The 23,615-nt window shown below is 39.5% G+C and overlaps 1 protein-coding gene across 7 annotated transcripts in view; it reads left to right on the forward strand.

Moving 5' to 3' along the window:
* Positions 1 to 141: 141 nt before the first annotated feature.
* VTI1A (vesicle transport through interaction with t-SNAREs 1A) overlaps positions 142 to 23,615 on the forward strand; it is a 357,353-nt gene continuing 333,879 nt past the window's right edge. For 5 of the 7 annotated variants that reach the window (XR_003790572.1, XM_029201287.1, XM_029201289.1 and 2 more), the window contains exons 1-3: positions 156 to 388; positions 9,214 to 9,272; positions 13,201 to 13,311. Coding sequence is in view for 6 of the 7 variants with exons in the window: in XM_029201287.1 (XP_029057120.1) it covers positions 295 to 388; positions 9,214 to 9,272; positions 13,201 to 13,311 (264 nt within the window). In the remaining variant the exon portion in view is untranslated. Of the gene's footprint in view, positions 389 to 9,213; positions 9,273 to 13,200; positions 13,312 to 23,615 lie in introns of all 7 variants that reach the window. The other 2 variants (XM_029201291.1, XM_029201292.1) reach the window with 2 other exon arrangements.

A 23,615-nucleotide genomic window follows, 5' to 3' on the forward strand; every position in this document is an offset into this window, starting at 1 on the left:
ATTCACGAGAACCCGCATATTTTTTAAGCTTTTGGGGGCACTAACTGAAGGGCTTTTCCTTAGCGAATTTCTTAATCTTGAAGCCCGAACGGAAAATATAAAGCGCACCCAGCCCAACTTCCGGAGGACCAAGATCGCGAAGAACAACCAGGAAGCGGCCTGGCTGGGAGCTACCCCGGCTTCTCCGCTCCGCTCTCTAGGGAGCTTCCCGCGTTCCTACACCGTCTTTTCCTGCCCCGCGTAGCCCCAGCCCTGACCTAGGCTCCGGCCCGGGCCGGCCATTCCGGAGCCGCCATGTCGTCCGACTTCGAAGGCTACGAGCAGGACTTCGCGGTGCTCACTGCAGAGATCACCAATAAGATTGCGAGGGTCCCCCGACTCCCGCCTGGTAAGAGCCCTGCCCGGAGAGCCGGGAGGCTTGGGCAGTGGGCAATGGAACGACACCTGAATAAATGTGTCTCTGAGGAGGGAACCTGGAGGCAGGTGGTGTTGGGGCCTCCCAGAGGGATGCTTGAGGTTGGTTGAGGGTAAGGGGAGAATCCAAGCTGAGTTGTGGGGTGCAGTGTAAAGAGCCTTTGGCTTCTGAGCCATCTGGGCTCTAATCTGGACTCCGCTGCCTTGTGACTCGTATAACCTTGGGAACGTTACTCTGAGTCTTAGTTTTGGCTGGGTTTTGTTTGTTTGTGAAATATAGAGATGTGAGAGTATCCAAAGAAAATCAGTGAACGTACCCAGATCATGAGTGTGCATCATACAGTAACATTGTCTTGTTAGTAATGATGTTATTATTATAGGCAGCAAAGCAGTGTTAAGAGCCATAGTAGCCGGATTCAAATCCCTGCTCTGCCACTTAGAAGTTGTTGTATTTAGGCAAGTTTCTTAATCTCTCTCAACTTTCCTTCTTGGTAAAATGGAGAGAATTGTGCGTCTCTCATAGGGTTTTTGTGAAGATTAAATGACTTAACATATGTAAAGCCCTTTCTTGGTGTTAGCTGCTGTAATCATTAGTATCTTTCATACCCCCATCCCCATTTATTATTTTTATCCTTCCTGGGGATCCATAACCCAGTGTTGTGTAAAACTTGGTACAGGATAATTTTTCTCACTTTTAAAATTCCACAATTTTCATCCAGAAGAGTTTTGTTTTTGTGTTTTAGCACAACTCATTTTCGATACTGGGCTGTCAGTTATGTGAAGGTGGGAGCTGTGTTTGATTTCCTTGGCATTTACTTAGAACGGGCTCAGGAAAATGTTTTAAGTGAATGAACAGATACATAAATATGATGTCTTGTGATTTTTGTCTGTAGGACATTGTTTTAGGATTTATTTTTCTCTCAATACAGATTTAATTTGAGTATTTACTTGCAGAAAAGATTGTGGCTTTGGTGCTCAGTTTTGTTAGTGAAATTGAACCATCCACCTTCGCTCTATGGTGTAAAGTATAGCAAAAGGAGTGCTCGTTGATCTGTGAACTGGTGGGCAACTTCCTTGCTCCACCCTGTTAGTCAATCCTTGATGCCAGCAGTAATTTCTCCTGGACCGAAGTTGTCATTCCTCTTTCCCTTTCCCTACCTCCCCCCAAACTTTTGTGTTTGTAAATAATTTTCTTCCTTTCTTTTTCTTTTTTTTAATATATAAATTTATTTATTTAGTTAGTTAGTTATGGCTCCGTTGGGTCTTCGTTGCTGCACGCGGGCTTTCTCTAGTTGCGGTGAGCGGGGGCTGCTCTTCATTGCGGTACGCTGGTTTCTCATTGCGGAGCACTGGCTCTAGGCACGTGAGCTTCAGTAGTTGTGGCACGTGGGCTCAGTAGCTGTGGCGCACGGGCTTAGTTGCTCCACAGCATGTGGGATCTTCCCGGACCAGGGATCGAACCCGTGTCCCCTGCATTGGCAGGCAGATTCTTAACCACTGCGCCACCAGGGAAGTCCCCTCTTTGTTTTTCTTACCCCCACCTATTTTCTATTAATAGGGACATTTGCTTCAAGCCAGGATCTCTGAATTTACACCCCACTCATCTCCTGAAGTCCCAGTTAGTTCTGGAGGAGGTGGAGGATGGTGTCTTAAAGAGGTGTATGAGTCCAAGTGAGGGAACAAGGGGAGACAACCAAGGTAGCATATACCACTGCCTTGGAGATTTTTGTGGCGAATTGGCTGATGGCCTCATCACTTCATGATACATCACCTCGCCTCATCTCTTCAGTTCTGCTTTCCTCCACTGCCCAATATCATCTTGATTTTTGTTGTCATTGTTATTGGAGACTACTTCCTTTGACTTCAGTCCCAGAGCCTCAGAATATCAGGATTTGTGGTTTCCGTGGGATTTTTGCTCATTTTTAATTGTGATAGTTTTAGCTGAGGAAACATTTTTTTGTTTGGGTTAATAGGTTTTGTACTGGGAAGCTATTCTATAAAGTACCAAAATCATTCCTGGGTGCAAAGTTGTAACAGCCAATTCCAAGAAAACAGATTTGTTACAATCGATTTTTTTTCTTACCTTTATATTTTAATGTAACCATTCTTACCACATAGAAGGAAACCTTTGAATTAAGTACCTTAAAAATAAAAGTCTTGGTTCTCTTGTAGGTACAGTATAATGTAATGCCCAAACACAGCAGCTACATGAGAATTGAGAGGAGACTGTATAACTGGCACTGGAAAAATGCTTACTGACTTGAATAATTAAATGCTAGTAATTCTTGAAAATGCTGTGGTTTCCCTCTTAATAATTACTTGTACTTGCTCATTTTATAACGTGTCTAGTTGATAAATAGAGAAAGATGAAAAATATATCTGTGTAGTTATGAATTTCAGATGTATATCTGTGGACTGACAAATTAATATGTACAACCATGGCAAAAACCAGTATGAATAAAAGTAATTATAATCTCTTCCTGGCATCTTTGGTAGTTGACCCAGAATTTACCTGAGTTAAGAAGGTTAAAAATTGGAGCAAAAAAAAAAAAAAAAATTGGAGCAAAATTTTCAGCCAAAGCAGTTTGTTCCCCCAAATATTAACTTACTGAAATGGAAGTGGAGTAGGTAGGATTAATTGCAACTAAGTGTGTGCAATATACAATGTGCTACCTCTGCTGTGCATGTACAGTGTATTAAAGTGTTACTTCCAAAGAGAATAGAAAAGATTGAAATTTTAAAACTTGATTTTAGAAAAGAAATTCGATTATTCTGTGATACATTTTAAACAATAAAAAAAACTTGCCTGTTAGACTAAAGTGTTTGAATTTTACGTAGTTTTAGTAATTGGACTAATGAGATCAGTCCCTTCTTATATTCTTATGGCACTGTATGGCACTGTATTCAAACTTTGATTTTAATGATTAGTATTCTGTGGTAAAGTCAGGACAATGGATGAGTGGAAACCATTGCTAATACTAATTGTGACACTCCTTTTCCTCTGATAATGAATCCTAAGTGGGGGGATACTTCATAGGGGCAGAGGTTCTGTTACTCAGGCAGGCTTCCTGAAGGATCTTAAACAAAATGTTCCTTTGCAATTAGTTGCTTACCTCACCATGAACAGAGAGATAAATGGTCTGTTGTGAAGCCTATCATTTTGTAGATATAGTCAGAAGTACCAAGAAAGGCATTATGGCAAATTGATTACAGTTCACACATGGCATCAGATCTGTTTAGAATCCCAGCTCTGCTGCTTACTAGATGTGCAGTCTTGAGCAAGTTGCCTAACCTCTCTAAGCCTGTCTCCTCTACCTGGAAAATCGGGGGTAGGGGATAATAGTTTCAACCTTACAGTGTTGTAAAAATCAAATGAAACAAAGCATATAACACCCTATCACACTTTTTTTTCTCCCCAGAGAAAGTACATGATAAATTAGCCACTAGTGATACTGCTGCTGGTGAAGACAACAGCTGTAGGGTTAGTCAGGACCCAGCTTCTCAGACTTTGTGATGTTAGTTGAACTCTTAAAGGAACCTTGGACCTCAATTTTGCTTCCTTTCTGTGCTAGACTAGAGTTGGGTGAATCTCTCTTGATGAACATCTACATTTGCAGGGAGATGAGTGATTAGGGACTTGGGGATGTGCATGTGGAATGGGGCTTTGAACTCAGGATATCAAAGAGAGAGTCAGGGAGAGAACTGGAAGTGGTGGGGCAAGACAGGTGTCCTTTCTGGAAGGAAATGCTTCAGTCTAACTGATTGGTTGTGCCAAGCCCTGTAGGCTTTTGGACACCATCTAGACATGGCCATGTATGGAAGAAGCCATAGCATTGTTCCATGATTCTCTCTTGCCTTTGCAGAGTGGTTGTAGTCAGAGGATTCAGAAAAATCTGCTTTTATTTATGAATGCTGTGGTTTGCTTAAAACGTATGTGGCTCTGGAGCTGTAATGTTGATGTGTAGCTACTGAGTGCTTGAAATGCGGCTGTTGCCACATAGTGAAATGATAGTGTTTTGGATATATTGAGTTAAATATTATTAAAACTAAAAAAATGTATATATTAAAATGAATTTCTCTTGTTCCTTTTTACTTTTTGAAATGTGGCTACTAGAAAATTTTAAATTACATTATGTGACTCTCATGCATTACATTTCTATTGTTCTATAAAATTAGAGTTGAAGAGATGGTTCCAGACCTAATTCAGGAACTCAGGTACAGAGTGAGTTGAAGTAGAGTGGGTAGGACTTGACTTAGGCATATACACACACGCACACATACCCACACTCTAATCCCAGAGGATCCTCTCTCCCTTAAACAACTTAGATAACCTAAGTAATAACTTCATTGATTAAAAAAAAACAACTTTTAATTTTAGAACAGGTTTAGATTTACAGGAAAATCACAAAGATAATACAGAGAATCCCTATATACTCCATGCCCAGTTTCCTCTATTGTTAACATCTTACATTAATATGATACATTTGTTGCAGCCAGTGAACCCATATTGATACTTATTATTAACTGAAGTCCATACTTTATTCAAATTTCCTTAGTTTTTTACCTAATGTCCTTTTACTATTCTAGGACCCAATTCAGGGTATTACGGAACATTTAGTAGTCATGGCTCCTCAGGTTCCTCTTAGTTGTGACAGTTTCACAGCTCTTTCCTTATTTTTGATGACTTTACAGTTTAGAGGAGTACTGATCAGATATTTTATGGAATGCTCCTCAGTTGGAATTGGCCTGATGTTTTTCTCATCATCAGACTCGGGTTATAGGTTTGTGAGAGGAGGAGGACCACAGAGGTTAAGCACCATTTTCATCACATCACATCACATCAGGAGTACACACTGTAAGGTAACTTAGCACTCCTGACGTTAACTTTGATCACCTGGCTGAGGTTTTATTTGTCAGGTTTCTCCACTATAAAGTTACTCTTTTCCTCCTCTCCATACTGTTTGGAAGGAAACCATAGGCACAGCCGACACTTAAGGAGTAGGGAGTCGTGCCCCACCTCCTTGAAGGCTGAGTATTTAGGTAAATTATTTGGAATTCTTCTATACAGGAAAGATTTGTCTATTCTCCTCCACTTATTAATTCAGTCATTTATATCCATGGACTCGTTTATTAAATACTTCATGTTATATTCTAATACCACTTTATTTTGTTGCTCAGATTATGCCAGCTTTGACCATTGGAAGCCCTTCCAGCTGGCTTTTGTGTCCTTTTGCTATACTCCCATCATTGTGGGGCTTTTTTCCCCCTTTTTAACACTTTCATACTTTCTGATATTATAAGGTACTGTAGAATCATCTTGTATTTTTCCTACACCAGTCCTAGAATCACCAGCCATTTCTCCACGGAATCCCCAACTCTAGTCCTTTATCACAAGGATCATTCTAGAATGGCTTTGTTTTAACATTATTTTATTCATAAAGGGAAACTTGCCATCCTAAGTGGGAAGATTTGCCCCAGTCCTCACTGATACAATTTTTCTTTTTCTGTTTCTCTGTGAATAACAAATGTGTTGCTGAATGCTAAGACTGATTGATTCATTCAGTAAACACTTAGTGAGCACCTACTGTGTACAGCTCTCTATGCTAAATACAAAATTATGACAAACGTGTCAAGAGTGGTCCCTGCCTTCAAGGAGCTGGAAATGAGGCTGAAGGGAAAAACTACAGGAACCAATTTCTAATGATCATCAGGGATGCTAGGGCAGAGGACACAGGTCTAGGAATTCAAAGGAGATAAGATCATGTTCCAGGAGGTCACCTGGAAGGATGGCGAGATTTAGCCGACAAAAACAGGGAAAGAGTGTAAGAGTTGCAAGCAATGGGTTTCTGTTGTTTCGGGAGGCCCCGAATCCCCCATTCTATCTTATGAGAGCAGCTCCTCAATTTTCCGTTGAGGAACTCCCTAAACCCAGTCTTGGTGGAACTGACAGGCTGCCATGCCCTGTCCAGGTCAAGAGGTGAACGCTTTACCCAAGCGAGGACATTCAGTGAATTTTTGCCAGGAATTGGAATTTTAACTCTCCTTCTGCAGAGACTGTCGGTGACTTCCTGCTCCCTTGGTTTCCTGAGCCACCCTGGGTACTGTCTTCCCTGAGCTTGGGAACTCATCTTTTCCATTGATTCTGTGATCCACCCTGAATTACTCTAATAAATTCCCTTTTTGGCTTAGGTTAGCCAGAATCAGTTCTGTTCCATTCAACCAAAGAACCTAAATGGTAGCTTGAACAACGGCTTAGAGTTGGGGGGAGGGGGGTAGATGTGCTTGGGTAGTAAAGGATAGTCTGTCTGGTTAGTATGCAGAGCACATACGAGAGAGCTAGTAGTTGGAAATAAAGTTGGAAAGGTTGCTTGGGTCTGAAATGTGGAGGGCCTTGACTGTTAGGCTCAAGTGATCCAATCAGAGCCACATTTTAGAAAGATTAAGTGGGGGAAGGGGTCAGGTAGGGAAAAAGGGAAACCAGGGTGGTTGGTGGCATAGCTTCTTTTGTAAAGTCTTGCACTGACTACACTATTTATTCAGTTTACCATCAGTTTTCGAGAACTGATTATGTGCCAGGCTCAGTGCTAAATTTTAGGACTAAGACATGGTTCCTGTCTTCCCAGGGCCTCCAAGGTAGAAGATAAATCAGACCTGTAAGTGTGAGAGATAAATCATGAGGATTAGGTAAGGGTTCTAGGGGTTTTCTGCAAGAGTGAATAGTTAATTCTTCTGTTGGGTTAGAAAAAGCTTCAAAGAGGTAGTGATTTCTGAAGAGAGTTTTGAATAGCAGTTTGCCAGGTAGTCACAGTGGAGATGGGCAGATGCATAGGGATTAAAGATCTGGAGTCCTGGAAATATATCAGGGTTAGTGGTAAAGGTTTGGTCCAGGATAGGCTTGTCTTGTTTCATATTCTGCACTATTGCAAAAATACAGTGTGGTTCTACTATAATTTGTGGAGATGTTAGATGGATTGACATGTACCAGAAGCATATAAATTTGGGGTCGTATACTAAATTTTTAATCTGGCCGTATGTAGGCTTAACTTTCTCAAAGAGGGAAAATCAAGCTGAATTTTAATTCTAAATGTGCACTTTTCTTAGGGAGAAATTCTTAGAGTACACACAAAACACTTTCTGTGATAGCTACCCGCTAGTTTTTGGGGGGGTGGTGATCAAAGGGAAGGAGTTGAGGTTATCAGAACCTAGTTATTATTCTAGTAAAATAATAACTTCTATTAAAGATTTCCCACTTGGTATTAACTATCCTTATGAAAAGTTAGTCAGCTGCTAGGTATTGTACCCATTCAAGCTTCCTGACTTTTCTAGTCTGTTGTATTAGTCATTGGGTTTCAAGTCACAGAAAGCCAACTTAAATAAAGAAAAAGAAATGTGTTGTTTCAAAAAACCAAACCACGATAAAGTCAAGTAAAACCTGTTCCAGAGTTATCTGGAACAAGAAGCTAACTAACAAAATCTGTTTCATCTTTATCTGTCTTTCTATCTATCTATCTATCTATCTATCTATCTATCTATCTATCTATCTATCAGCTTTGCTTCTTTGTAAATGTAGGCTTTCATTCTCAACCACTGGAAATTGGCTTGCTCCTTGTAGCTAGAGCAATGGATGCCAACAGCTTCTAGACTCACATTGTCATAACTCTACCAAGAGAGAGGAAAAGACTTTCCTGTTACTACAGGACTTTGATTAGTCTGATTGGATCCTATACGCATCCCACCCTCACCCCCCAGACCAATGTAGCCAGAGGGATTGAGCTACTAGTATTAGTCCAGCTGGAAAGAGAAGACCATCCTTTGGCAAGTCACTGTGACCAGAGAGGCAGGGTCATAGAAGAACATAGTATCTCCTATTGACCTACTTGGTGAAGAGGAGAGCCTCAAAAGAGCGAGGCTTATTGCCTGAGAAGAGAACGGTGTTAGGTAGACAAAAATATAAATGGTCAATAAATTAGGTTAGCACAAAACTCAGGTGCCATTTCTAAATAAATGGGCTGATTGATTTGGAATGGGAGTAGGGAAAATTTTTCTGAAAGTATCTGCCTTTGTCTCTCCCAGAATGAGGAATTATAGTTGAGTTATAACTTGATTGTGGTTGAGTTTGAAAAAAATCACATACAGACACTTAGCACTTCACAAATTAAAAGTAAATTCTCTTGCATCAGCTTATTTGAGCTAAAAAGAATCCAGTAGATGCTTTAAATTTCCATTTTAGACAGTTTAGACTGAGTCTCAGTAAAAACTCTTTCTTACCCAGGATCCCATAACCATGAGGTAATGGCTTTGGGGTTAGAATCAGTACTTCTGACTTCAAATATTTCTTCCATTACACTCAACTCTTAATGAAAGCATAATTTTTTTTAAAGGATTGTAAGAACTTGTCCAGTTTTAGGAATTGTTGTTATATGTGACTTTTAAATTGTGTTCATAAATCCACTATTCCCAATTTATTAAAGTCATGCCTTTGCAGATTCCTCATGCCACCACTAAATCTGCTATTGTTGACACAGTCTCTTCTAAAGGCCAAAATAATTTTTGGTTTCTCTTAAAAATGTTATGGCATCTCTTAATTCAGTGCTCCATAGGATTATGTATTTCCAGATAGCCTAGAATCAGTGGCTTATAGTAGTCCCTAACCCACTAAAGAATGATATGGCCGTTTGACTGATAATGGTAATTCTCTACTCTGACCAGAAAGGAAAAAAGGTACATAAAAATAGAAGTTTTTAAATATTAAATTTATCTGTATCCTTAGCAATTCCTTGATGTTATTATTTGTTTCAGATGAGAAGAAGCAGGTGGTTGCAAATGTGGAGAAACAGCTCGAAGAAGCAAAAGAACTGGTATGTGTAGACTTGGTAACATATTTAAAACACACCCAGAGCCGTTTAATCTGATGCCTTCCTCTAAGTCTCTTTTATTCATTGTAGAAATGTGAAGCATTACTGATTAGCAGTTCATGATTCAGAATTCATCAGTTTTTAGATGGAAGAGAATCTAATCACTTCTTGGGATTTTATTCTTCTTAGTAAAGGTGATTCATTAAATGTCCACCTCGAATTTTTATTCCTTCATAATACTTTTCGTAATGGTTATAAATAGCTAACACTTGTTAAAGGCATCCTGGGTACTAGACACTGGGTTAAGCGTATTACTTGCTTTTTAATATTTAATTTTCACCAACAGCCTGTGAGATAGGTACTATTTGTACCTATTTGTAAAAATTGTTAAGGATCGAGATTTTCCCCTGCTTGCTCACCAGTAAGTGAGCCTGCCACAATCTCATGGATGCTGATAGAAGACATGAGATTCCTAGGTCAGAGACCAAAGGCTTTTATTAGTCACAGCAAAAGCAGCCGCCAAAGTTGCAGCAGGCTTGCGTCAGTTCCCTGAGGCCCAGTTCCCACAGGGCTGATGCATGTTTGCCTAGAAGAATGCCTACACATACAGCAGATTATCTTATAGGACAGGAACATGGAGCCTGGGGAACATACTGCTTTATAACAGCCTGTAAGTAAGCCTGCTCTTTGCCCCGAGGGACACATTGTTTCTTACCCCAACATTATTCCCTGCCTGGGAATCAGTGGTCAGGACCTTGCATTCTTGGCATGCCCAGCAAGACATGTAGAAGCGTGAGAGACCCACAGAGGAGTGTCATTACCCCCATTTTGTAGATGGGGAAACTGAGGCTTAGGAGGATTGAGTAACTTATCTGAAGTCCCACACCCAGTGAGTGGTGAGGTAAGGATTTGTACTTAGACATGCTAAACCCAGAGCTCTAGCTAGCTTCTCAAATCAAGGAGCAAAAAGTATTAAAATATATTGTGTCCTAATTTTTGGTTTCAAAGCCAGGTATTGCAAGTATGATTCAATTTGTTACTGCATTGTGGTCCTAAATGAGCGTGTTGCTTTTCTAAATACTGAAGGGTACTACTTGGTGTTCTAACTGATAAACTTACAACAGTTTCCCAAAGCGTGTTTCTGTTAACTGGTGTTGCCTGTTCAAACAAGTTCGGGAAACTGTAGCTTAAACAGAATTCTCCAATTCTGGGTCTTTTTTTGGTTATTATTTTTCTAGAGAACCTTCTTAGACCCTAAAGTAGGCTACGAGGCACGACAAGTCTCTAGGAAGGGACCCTAAGGGGCAGCACTTCCCAGGCTTATTTGCCTGAGTAACATTTGTTAACGGGACCATACACGGGGGGCTGCTGCTTTGCAGGGTCTGAGGAATAGGCAGCTGTAGCCTCCCATCACGCCACAGACCTTTCCTTCGTGTCTGTGAATGCGAAGGAGGTGAGTTGCAGAGCTGATGCTCCATCTTGCCTGTCTCTGCTTCTTTTCTAGCTGTCGGAACGCCTACGCTCTCCTCACCCTGTAAGATCTACTTCTCATCTCACTATCTCTGCAGGGGCAGCTTTGTTCTAACTCCTCAGCTTCTCATGTTTGCCTCTCTTTTGGAAGTTTTCTTTTTTTTTTTTTTTTTTTATCCCAAATACTTTTCTGTTTCCTTTCTCTCCTTTTTATAGTCAGCTGTTTCTCTCATGCTTCCTGGCCTTCACGTGAAAAGACTGGCCTTTTATATACCATAGCTGCCAACGGGGACGCTTCTTCCTTCAGGTTGGCAGGCTTTACCATAAGTGATACAACAGATCAATTCTTTGGATCTTGAGTTAACTTCTTATCTTGTTGAGTTCTCAGTAGCGGGTGTTTTTGTTTTTGTTTTGTTTTGTTTGCCATCAAAACCTGTGTTTTGGTTCATTGGTTTGCCTTCTTTTGGAGACGGTTGATTTACTTGGTGATGTTAGAAAGCTGGTTTCCTGATAAGCCAGATGTCACTGTACCAAGAAAAACTGAGTTATACCCCCATGGAGCTTACATGGTCATCTCCATTTGTTACTAACGTAGAGTTTTGTCTTCGATATGTTTCTGTTTGTTTAAAATGATCAGGCAGATAATTTACTTAATTCTGAGGACATCCTTATTAAGGATACTGATCATTATATACTGTCCTTTTGATGAGGATGCTGGGAGAAGAACTTCATTATGATTTTACTTATTAGGAGGAGTTGTATTTCTGCTGAACAGTTTGCATTAATCTCTTGGACACTGCATGTCTCATAACTACCATGTCTTCCACTTGACATTGGCCACATGAATGTTGTGACAACATGAAACTAGTGCATATTAGCCTTATTTCTGGTTTCATTTAAAGTGCTTGTTGTGTGTTTCCTTTTTTTCTTTCTTACCTACTTTTGGTTAGTTTTAAGTGTCCTTGTAAAACGCCTGAAACAAAAATGCAGTTAACGCTCAGATTTTCTCTTACACGTACTTTGCAGTCATTTGTCTGGATGATCCTGCTCAACCTTATTAGAACTAAGTACATAATGACGATCTCAGAGAAGTGCTCTAAGTAATTGCCTTGCTGAGTAACTAACTTATTGGTGCTTCACATTTACGTTGAGACATGTCAATAATTTAAATGGTTACTGCATAAATCAAGGGTAATTAAAACAATCTTTTTTTTTTTTTTAATAAAAATTAAGGCCTGTGAATTGAAACATGGTGTTTTGGTTTATCTGAGTTCTACTGTTGTTATTCAGACCCTGACACTGGACAAGTAAGAGTTTTATTAGTGCCAAGTGTATAGTGTTCATGGAAATAATTTATTAGGATTATTTGCTTTAAAAGGCAAAATATCTGACAAAATTTTCGGTTGTGAGTTGATTAGACATGGCCTGAGCCAATTTGTAGTTGTTGGTTTTTGTTTTTTAATGCCAAGTATACACTACAGCTGACTCCTTGTATCATGCTTGCTGTATTTCTTCATCATCAGTAATCATCACTCCTATTATTCACATTAACCTAGTGTTTACCAAGTAAGACACTGTCTTAAGCACATTATAGGAATTACCCTGTTTAATCTTCATAACTGCCCTACAAAAGACGTACTGTTTTTAGAAATGGAAAGAGTAAGACCCAGAGAAGTTAAGAAGCCTGTCCAAGGTTGCATGACTAGTAAGCAGTGTAGCCTGTGATGTGAACTGTGAACGCAGGCGTCTGACTTGAAAGCCTGTGTTCTTAACCATCATACTATTTCTGTATTGCCTCCCGTTAAATGCTCATGTGTTGTTTGCAAAGTGTTACATCACGACAGGTTGTTATAAAGTGCCCTGCTCTGATTTCAGTGAGCTTTGTGTAATTCTACGTTACTGTATCCATTTAACTCCATATCAACATGATTAAAAAGTATAAGGCTGGAGGTCAAGATCCCATATTGGTTGCCATGGGATTTTCCTAATCAGAAAAGACTTTCCAGGAGAATTTTCACCAAATGACTAAGACTGGGCTGACATTTCATAGGATAATTGTAGAAATAACGGTTTGGTTTATCTTGGCATAGTTCTGGTGGTTTGGGGTCAGAAGACCAGACCCGGTTGGGTGGAATGATAGGATACTCCACGGATAGTCAGATCATTATCATTGAGGATGTTTGGCTTAATGCACATAGTTTTAAAAAATGCTTGACAGAGTAAACACTTTGGCACTCTATATGTCCCTTGGCAAGCACTCAGTACCTATTTGTTGACCTTAACAAACATGGAGCACAAAAATAGTCCCAGTGTTCAACTGACCACAGGCAGTTAGCTCCCTGGGTCTGATTCCTCAAGTTGTAAACTGAGGAATTGGAATTAAATCCTTTCCGCTCGAAATGTCTAGTCACATGAAGAATAAGCATATGGTTTAAGTCATGTTTTTCTCTCACCCTTCCAGTTGGAACAGATGGATTTGGAAGTCCGAGAGATACCACCCCAAAGTCGAGGAATGTACAGCAACAGGATGAGAAGCTACAAGCAAGAAATGGGAAAACTTGAGACAGATTTTGTGAGTCAGATTGCACCCTTTGTTGTACTTACCGGTCTTCACACTGGTTTTCATGTCGTTTTTATTGTTGCCCCCACACGCCTCAGTCAGCATTAAGTGCATCGTCTTTGGGAGCTTGTGCCAAAGACTTGGGGATCTAAAAATGCTTGTAGAGCTGGCTAATGATGGACTTGAAGGTACGTTGGATTCCTGACTCACAAAATAGATCCAAATCATGTGGTTTTTTGAGTTTAGATAGTATTTATTGGTATTTAGCATTTATTAGGATTTTGAAATCCAATTTTGGGCCTTTTCAGAGTTTGAAGTCTTTAAACTGCAGTGTTCATGGATGGACTTCAGGGGCTCGTGAATGTCCTGAAATTATATCAGTATTTTTAGATGTGTGTTTCTATGTGTAATTTTTTCTGGGATAGGCTTCATAGCCTTTATTACTAGAGTCTTAAAAAGATACATTTAGGGCTTCCCTGGTGGCACAGTGGTTGAGAGTCCACCTGCCAATGCAGGGGACATGGGTTCGTGCCCCGGTCCGGGAAGATCCCACATGCTGCGGAGCAGCTGGGCCCGTGAGCCATGGCCGCTGAGCCTGCGCGTCCAGAGCCTGTGCTCCGCAACGGGAGAGGCCACAACAGTGAGAGGCCCGCGTACCGCCAAAAAAAAAAAAGAATTACATTCCTGAAGAATAGAGTCCTTTAGGTATCATGTATTTGGATAAGCATTTCTCAGATATATTTTCTATTATAAAGAAAAATGGAAGCAGCAGCTAGGAGCTAAACATTAGTCTCCAGGTTTTCATTAAAAAATTCATGTGTTCACCTATTTGCTGCCGCAGCTCTCTTCTGCTGTGTCAGGAAACGTCCTTCACCACCACCACCACCTTCTGTTGTACGGGACTCACAGTTTATAAAGTGCTTTAACACGCATTGTTCGTTTCACTGTAGGAAGGGTAGACAGAGCAGATGCGGATTACTATCCCCATTTTACATGTGATAGAACCAAGAGGTCCAGCTTGATTATGGATTTCATTCAACAAGTCCTTCTTGAGCCCTGTAATGTATCAGGCAGTGTCCTAGGTGCTGGAAAAGAGCCGTGACTAAGAGAGAGAAAGTTCTTGCTCTCGTGGAATTTATATTCTAATGGGGAAGACAAGAAACAAGTGAATACATCTATCTTAATTTCAGGTAGTGATAAATGCTATAAAGAAGATGAGTAAATGGACAGACAGTGACCAGCAGGGCGGTGTGGCTGTTTGCTAGGGTGTTCTCTGTGCCCATTTTGCTAGGGTGTTTGTTCTCTGTGCCCAAGTGGGACAGAGGGGTGCCTGTGGTTACAGAAGCGGGGGCAGAGGAAAGACCTCTAAGGGCATTGCAGGCATGGTGAAGACCTTGGCCTCTACTCTCGCTTGATGAGAAGCAATTGTAGAGCGTTGAGCAGTGAGTGGTCCTTTGCTTCTTGTTTCACAGCTTTGTCCACTTTACCTTACCTTATCACGTGAGGCATTCGAGTAGAATGTAGGAAATATTTATGTAATTCTCTTTTGATTCTTATTGTCTTTTTATATATAAGTCTGTTGTCTTTTAATGGAATGAAGAATATCTTCTTAAAGACATTTGATAATTTCTTATAATCATATACCATACCTCAAAGTATTGAATCCCAGGAAAAAATAGTAGAGATTGGTCCTTCAATCTTCAGTTGGTCCTTCAATTGCAATGTTTATTGCAAATGAAGAAGTTCTCTTATTCCCTTTGTAATATTAAGACTTTGGGGGAACATCTATGCCAATGGGGAAAGGTAGAGGACAACTCAGTACTTTTTTCTTCAACCCCATTGTCTGCTTGCTTTCTTTTCTTGGCCCCTCTTCCTCCTCTCTGCCTGTCCCTCAGATGCCTGGTTTCTTCGGACTCCTCCACTTACCCCACTGTCCTGCTCCTCGTGTTCTCAGCCGCCCCTGCGGCTTCAATACCACAGCGATAATTCTCTTGCATTTCTCACTCAGAACTCCCTACAGCTCTAAATTCGTATTTCTTACTACTTACTGGGCACTGCTACCCCAGAGCCCTTTAAACACAAACACTTAAACTTGACAAGTACTAGTCACTTCAGAGTGATGTTTTAATTTTTCCCTCTTCATCCTCTTGTGCATCCAGTTGGTCACTGAGAGTTAACAATCCTGTCACTTAAATAGCTCCTGCTTTCATCTGCACTACTGGAAGCCTTCATGTTTCTCAGTCTGGATGATTGTAGTAGCCTTGCCTCCTTCCATTCTTCTCCCATCCTAAACCACCCTCCACTCCACTCTGGAAATACCTTTCTAGCACGCTGATCTGAATATGTCACGCTGTTCCACAAAATCCTAGAGTTCTATTGCCTGCTGAATTGTTAAAAGCCTAGAATTTGTTGGTTTCCTTTGGAGTAGTGCATCTCAATCTTTTTTTCATTGGCACTCCACTAAGGAACTTTTTTAGACTTTTTTTTTCCTAATTGCTCCTCTCTTCCCCAGGAAATTTTAGTACCATGAATATACTGTGTGTCTGTACATCTGTTCTTGTTCTGTGGCCCTTTGGAGGGCCATGCATCTTTGTAATATTTAAGATTCTTCATCCTCCCAAGAACCAGTTCTTGCCTCTGGGCAAGTCACCTCTGTTGACAGTGCCTGTTTTAGAGAATGTTGACCTTTATTTGGACAAGCAGATAATTTACTAACAGATCCTTTCAAGGCTTATTGTTAACTTTGTTAGGACATGTCTAGAGTAGCCTGACTTTTGAGGTTTGTCTTTCTTGGATTCCATTTGAATGACTGGAACGTTCAGTGAATATTCCACCCTCTGTTTGGTCAGAATTGTACCTCCCTGCTTTGGGTGACCTCCAGAATCTCCATTCCACCCATGGCTCCCCAATAAATGTCCTCTGTTACACCTCTTACCTCTACATACGCAAGTTCATTTTCAGCCAAAGACTTAACAGGACCCCTTTATAGATTTCTGGAGCTCCTTCTCTCCATCACTCTGCTGTTTCATCCATCTCAGCAGTCCCCACTTCCAGTATCTACCTCCTAAGCTTAGAGACATGTTAGGCTCCATTTGGGCCCCACCCCCCGTGCTGGAATCTGATCAGTGCCTACGGCTGAGAGCCATGGTGATTGTAGGGTTCATTTCAAGTGTTCTCTCCTCACAGGATTTCAGTCCTACACTGCCTATTGTCCAGTTTTTTAAAACGATTGCTTCACACATTTTGTCCATTGTTATAGTTGTTCAGAGAGGGAGGGTTGGTCTTGTATCAATTACTCTGTCATTACTGGCATGAAAGTTCAGTAGAGTTTAATGTTTATTAATCCTTAGTGGATAATTGTGTACATCTGAGAATGAAAAAAGAATAATAGTCTGCTCTTTACAATGACCTATCATAGAATTTAATCTGTAGCTGAATAAATACATACTTACAAGATTTTAAAATATGGGTTATAATTTGCAGTCATAGTTGTGGGAAGGTAAGGGAAATCAGCAGACACCGCTATGTTCCCTTTTACACTGTTGCTACCCCTGATGATTCTGTTCACTTGCCTAATTCCATTTTTCTTGATTTTTGGCCTCTTATAGCCTCATATTATTCATTTTGGATTCTTACAGTGTCAGAGTAATAGGAATATTAGGTCCAGAGAAGTTCAAATCCAGTCACATTTTTGAGATGAGGAAATGGAGGAACAGGGGGACCAAATGTCTTACCTGAAAGTCACACTGCTGTTTAGAGCAAGGACCAGAATCAGATAACTTAAACACACATTCTGATGTTCTCTCCATGATCCTTTGCAACTCCCTACCCTCAACTTCACATTTTCATAAAAATCAATTTAATAGCTTCTTTGTATGTTTGAAAACAATGTAAAAATTAGAATTCATGTATTTAAGCCATTCTTGTAATTTCTTCCTTCAGTATTGGTATGAGGTTAGCTAGGGCATGGTCATGTCCAGGAAAATGAACCAGCTAAAAGGAGGAAAAATGTAGTTGAGGATTTTTTCAAGTTTAAGATTATTGTTTGCTTCTTAAGAAAATAAAATCAAGCAAACAAAAACCCCTAAACTTGTACAAACAACAACAAAAAACAAACGTTGTATAAAGTATTTGACCAAGTCTCAGTAAGTAGAAAAAGAAAGGGACAAATAAGTGATGTATCAGGATAAGATTCCCTAAGTCATGAGGACATGGTGTGTTGAATGATGAATGTCTTTTGCATCTGATGTTGTAATACTATGATGCTTGCGCCATCTTGTGGCTGATTTGTATAGTTGCTTTTTTTTTTTTTTTTTTTGGTAACAAAGCTGAACTTCCTTTAAGATGTATACACAGACTACAGGACTTAGGGTGGAGGATTAGCAGTAGAGCTTTTTAGCCCCAGTCTCAAGTTCACTTCTATCCCAGGTCAGTGGTGCCCGAATGCTGTCCTTTTCCTGTTTGGCAGGCTATGTGATGTGATTGTTAGACCAGCTCCTAGTGCAGAGCTGTCTACATCAGAGAATGGCACTTCTATTGACAGTCTCAGCAGTGAGGCTGAATGGTCCTGGAAACCCAACTTCCTGCGGACTATCGGAGTTGGTCTCTTAGGTCAGGGTTCAAAGGATGTTGTGGAACAGCTTGAAGCTTTCACTGCTACTACCTACACTCGCTCTTTTAACAGGTGAATGGACAACTTGAGTATCCGAGTTTATGACTGAAGCCAGTAGCTGTATTCTACTTTTTTAAGTCTAAGATAGACTAAAGAAGCATAAATGAGAGCGATGAACCCTTTTAAATTATGACTTTTGTTGGAAGGTCAAAAACTTGATGCTTCTGTTTATCTTTCCTGTTCTTGTGACTTCTTGAGATATTTTACTTCTGTTCTGTGGAAGCTGTAGAAAACCATGAAAGCATGTTTTAGAAATTTGGATCATGTCAGTGGTAATATGTTGTAATTATGACATCAGCTGTCCCTCTTGCAGGAGCATAAGTACATTCTAGAAAGAAATAAGAAAGCCAGACTGGACAGAATCATTCCAGCAAAATCTTCCTCCACTATGTGCACTTAATTAATATGATTTCCATTAAAAAATTACATTTGTCATTGGATTCTCTGTAAAAATAGTACCTGCTCACTATAGAATATTCTGGAAATAAATAAGAGTAGAAGAAAGAAAATCACCTTAGCCCTATTACCTCAAAGGATTCGTATTTTACATTTTTATTTATTTCCTTCTACTCTTCCCTTCCCCTCTCTTTTGTATAATTTGTTGTTTTATTTTGCATAATAATGGTGCTACTCGATCCACATTTACAAGGTTCTAACATTGGTACTTTCCATTTCTATAAATTCTTAATCATTTTAATGGGTGCATAATATTTCAGTCAGTGATATTAGTTCATCTTTTGTTGAATCTTAATGTATTTCCATTTATCCCCTCCATAATTTATTGTGCTGCAATGAACATATTAGAACAGGATTATTTCATCAGGATCATTTCTCAGAAGACAGATTATCATATCAAAGGTTATCAACAATATTATAGCTCTAATTAAAATATTCCTTGGAAATATGTTTTTACTGTGATTTATCAGATCATCTTTGTTGTTCTTTCTATGATCTTCTCTGTATCAAAATGTTAAATAAGAGCTAAAAATCATAGGCAGACCAGAGGTAAGTACTTTATGTACATCACTCTTTTAACCCATAATTATATGAAAAAGATACTGTCATGATCTGTCATTATGGGGGATTTCACAATTCTAGAATTAAATACAACTGAGATTTCTTTTTCTAAGATACTTTTCCATGGAAGATATATTCATGTTGGTAAGGCTAGTAGATATGCATGGCTCTCATATCTGGTCTAAAACTGATCTCATTTTACATTTTCAAAATTTCATAATCAGAAACTGAAGAATATGTTAGTTATCTGGGTATGACTATGACCCCTTTAAGGGAGAAAGTAATACTGTACATGTACATACATGATTTTACTTGTTTGCAGTTATTTTCTGAGGATGTTTTTTCCTAAGGCCTCGATAGGTGAAATTGTTAGAAAATCATCATGCAGTTGGCCTTCTTTGTTTGTAGGATTCTCATTCCAGGCTTTGACCTTGGTAAATCTTCTACTCACAGAGCCCAGTAATTTCAAAGGCTGACACAGGAAATGGATTCAAAGTCTGTTGTCAGCTGTAGTGATGCCTTCTGGGGCTGATCTGCGCTTGCGTGTCACCCTGGTCTCCTAATTCAGGATGCTGTTAAAGGTTCATGTTCTTGACCCTTCTCCGCACCATGTATTCTTGAATGGAACAGTAGTATGTATTAAATATTTTATCATTGGTCTTATGTACTGAATTTGATGTTGGCCTTAATAGATCTTCTTCCCTTTGGAAACTCTGACACTTTCTTCCAAAGTGACTGCTTTTATGATGACTGCTTTGGGCTTCAGACCATTGTCTTTACCTCCTGTAGAGCTTTGTGACCTGCAAAAATAACTTTCATGTCCACTGTAGTTACTGGCAAAGTTGAAGTGTATACTGGTATGGATATATCTCTGTGTGTGCACTCACACATTCTTGTGTGTGTACATTTTTTTTAATTGGTGTCAGATTCCTGATAAGATATTACAATTTTATTGGAAGATTTTTTTCTGTCTGTTGATACTTACTAATTTTTTTAATCATTGGAATTAAAGTTTTAGTGTCATTTTATGGTAGAAGGAGCAAATTTTTGTTATGACTTTATGTTATTTCTATGGCTTGAGTTTTCTAAGCAGATGAAGTGTATGTTTTCTGGAAGCGGTGCTAAATTGCTTTAAAACAAACAAACAAAAAAGAATTATAAAGCTTATTGGTTTTAATGTAGTTGTGTCTGCTTATAATCCTTCTTAAATGACTTAACAAATTATTATCAACTTTTCTGTTTGTTTGTTTTGCCTAGCCACTTTGATCTTACCTAGGATATAAAGAGGAAAGATAAAAACAGGTAAGATTTTTGAAAGATTTAACTATAAACTGGTGATAAATTTGGCTTCTTTGTTAGTCACTAGATGGCACTGTTTATTTGCAGAGTGCCATTTTTTAAAAAAGAACTGGTAGTAACTGAAATTACTGCTTCATGAATAAAATATTTCTGATGGGATTTGCATTTCTATATTGGCTGAAGACACTGTTGAATGTTTTATTAACCAGCCCAATGCAACTGTCAGCCTATTAAAGAGATCCAGTGGTCCCTGTTTAGATAAATAAACGAAATAAATCCAATTCGTCAAATTGTGTTCTTGGCTGTTTATTTTCCATTCTTTTGATGTACAGTTTATTTTAAGTTAAAGCCACATTGGTTTAAAAATTAATGGGAAAATGTTATTTGGTGTTTGGAACATGAAGAAACTAATTGCCGTAGTCAAAAAGCCAACTCTGTTTTAATGTAAAATTGTTTGCTCACGAATAGGAAACTTTTTACTAGTTGCTTGTAAACTGTCCCATGCTCAAAAATAGTCTGATATTCTGCAAATACATGGTCAGAGACTGTTATCAAGATTTGCCGCACGCCTGTTGAACTTCCCTGGGAAAAGTACTATGTAGTTTAAAAGATAAGCCTTTTACTTGTTTTATTTTGCCTTCGGGCCATGCTCTTTTTTCACGTAGGGTATACTAGTCCTTGGAAAGAATAGTAGCTAATTGATTTTTAAATAAAATGTCTTTTATCAAAGCACTTGCCAGGCACTTCCTGGTAAATGCCAAACTTTAAAGTGAGTGACAGTGATGCTGTGATGTTGCTAGGGCAACCGAAGGCCTCAAGACCGTAGCGCAGATGCCTGCACGTTCACTGCCCTCTTAAAGCTTATGTTCTAGGAATCTTGAAACTCAAAATTGAACTATTTTAATACCACTGACTTAGCTAGAGATTTCATACTTAGGCCCTAGGGTTAAAACATATTAGAATAAAGCATGTCAATTTTGTGCTTTGCTTTGCTGAAGTAAGTGAGCAACTGGGAATGACACATCATGGTTCTGACTTTGCCTTCTCATTTCTTTCTTTCATGAATCTTCCGTTGCTCTTTATGCCATTCTTATTGTCTTTCATCCAGTTCCACATTTGTGAGGTTCAGAACAAAACTTAAAATGGATTAGGCACTTTTGACTTAGCTCATAGCTTTTAGGAGCATTGAGCTGCTTGTGATGAAGACAGAGCCCGATCTGGTCTCTAGGGTGAAGGTTTTTCAGCTGTGTAGTAGTGGTTGAAGAGTTTTGCTGTGTCAACTAGTTTAAGCTTTCCTGTACAAGAAGTTAAAATGGGGCTAGAATAGATTTTGCCAGAGACTTTTCTCTTGATTTCAGGTCCTTGGAAACCTACCAGGACATGGACCATGCACACAGATAGCCTCTTTCTGGCTTGTTTTGTTTAACTTTCTGTCCTTTAGTTCTCCCAAATGGAAAATTCATATTTAAGAATAAAACCAAGAACATATGTGGAGTCAAATTTGTCTTCTGGCTTTTCTTTTAAGAAGTTCATCAGATCATGGATTAAAAGCCTTTGCTGGAAATGCCTCTGAAATAAGCGCTTAAGTGTGGCCACATTGGGAAACATCGAGAAATGGGACTTCATCCTCATCACACTTTATTAGTTCTTGAGGCGCCTCGTGCCTTTGCAAATTCACAAAAGCTTCTGTAGGTCAAGCTCCATCACAGAAGATTCTGAGGAGACTTACAAATTTTCTCCATTTGGTTCTGTTAAGTATTGTTTAAAACAAGTTATCACTGTCTTGGACTTGGAAATCTACTGTGAAAATGGTGATCTCTGTTATTGGTTATAAAGAATTTGACTTGTAATTGCATTCTTAAAATGGAGAAAGACTGTTAGATTTTATGGTTTGGAAAGTCACACTGCATGGTATTGGTCTTGGTGTGAAATGTTTAATTACAGAAATGAAATGAGTTTCTTAAGGAGTGTGTTCTGTACTTTAAAACAAGGGTGCCCTTTGTTAGTCTTGTCTGAGTTTTTTTTTACCTGACATCCTTTGACTTTCCTACTGAAACATTGCCACTTTGCATGTTAAATGACTGACATTTTTTGTTTCATTGCTTTCTTATTTTGATTTTTTATGTAAACCTAGTCTACAAATAAATTTCAACTGAAGTAAGACTAGGGTTGTCTTATTTATGGTGATATGTAATTTTTTTTTTTTTTTTGCGGTACGCGGGCCTCCCACTGTTGTGGCCTCTCCCGTTGCGGAGCACAGGCTCCGGAGGCACAGGCCCAGCGGCCATGGCTCACGGGCCTAGCCACTCCGCGGCAGGTGGGATCTTCCCGGACCGGGGCACAAACCCATGTCCCCTGCATCGGCAGGCAGACTCTCAGCCACTGCGCCACCAGGGAAACCTGCAATATGTAATTTTTATGGTGAAACTTATAAAGGAGAAAACAATCTCCATTGTTAGAACCTTGCAGATTTCTTTTTAGCTTCAATGAAGTTTAAATTTTTCTACTTTTTTTTAAAGAACGTGGTTCCACGCTACCCATTTCAAATGCTGTCTGATCCAGGGTCCTAATTTGATGGCTTTATTTACCCTTAAAAATATATCATACAGGGCTTCCCTGGTGGCGCAGTGGTTGTCTGCCTGCCGATGCAGGGGACACGGGTTCGTGCCCCGGTCCGGGAAGATCCCACGTGCCGCGGAGCGGCTGGGCCTGTGAGCCACGGCTGCTGGGCCTGCGCGTCCGGAGCCTGTGCTCCGCAACGGGAGAGGCCACAACAGTGAGAGACCTGTGTACCGCAAAAAAAAAAAAAAAAAAAAAATCATACATGTATTATTAGACATTGGTTAGAAATGGTCTATCTCATATTTTTCTAAACTTGTATGAAGCTAAATTTGGTTATGGACCACTTTGTCAAGAGAGGAAGTGTGAAATAGTGAGAAAAGCCCAAGGAATGTAGACCCGAGACCTCAGACGTGGCATATTCCTTCTGGGCTTCAGTTTCTGGATCTGCAAATTTGGATCATCTTATCAATTCTGCCTACCTAATGGGGAAATATGAGGGCCAAATAAGATAATAAATGTATAAATACTTCGAGAACTGCACTGATTTATAGTCAGTGGCTTTGCTGTGCACAAGTAGTAATCCTAGAATTAAAGAGTTTAGAGGTTAAAATATCTCCAAGTCAGAATATCCCCTCAATATCCTAAACCTTCCTTCTCAGTGCTTTAAGACGAACTGCAGGAGCTTACACAAAGGATTGAAACAAGGAATCTTCCATCTTATTCTCAGATATGACCTTCTACGTTGGATTGCTTTTATATTCTAGCA

This window comes from Monodon monoceros, unplaced genomic scaffold (genome assembly GCF_005190385.1).
Source record: "Monodon monoceros isolate NGI ecotype Baffin Bay Population unplaced genomic scaffold, NGI_Narwhal_1 Super_Scaffold_4, whole genome shotgun sequence".
Lineage (NCBI taxonomy): Eukaryota > Metazoa > Chordata > Mammalia > Artiodactyla > Monodontidae > Monodon > Monodon monoceros.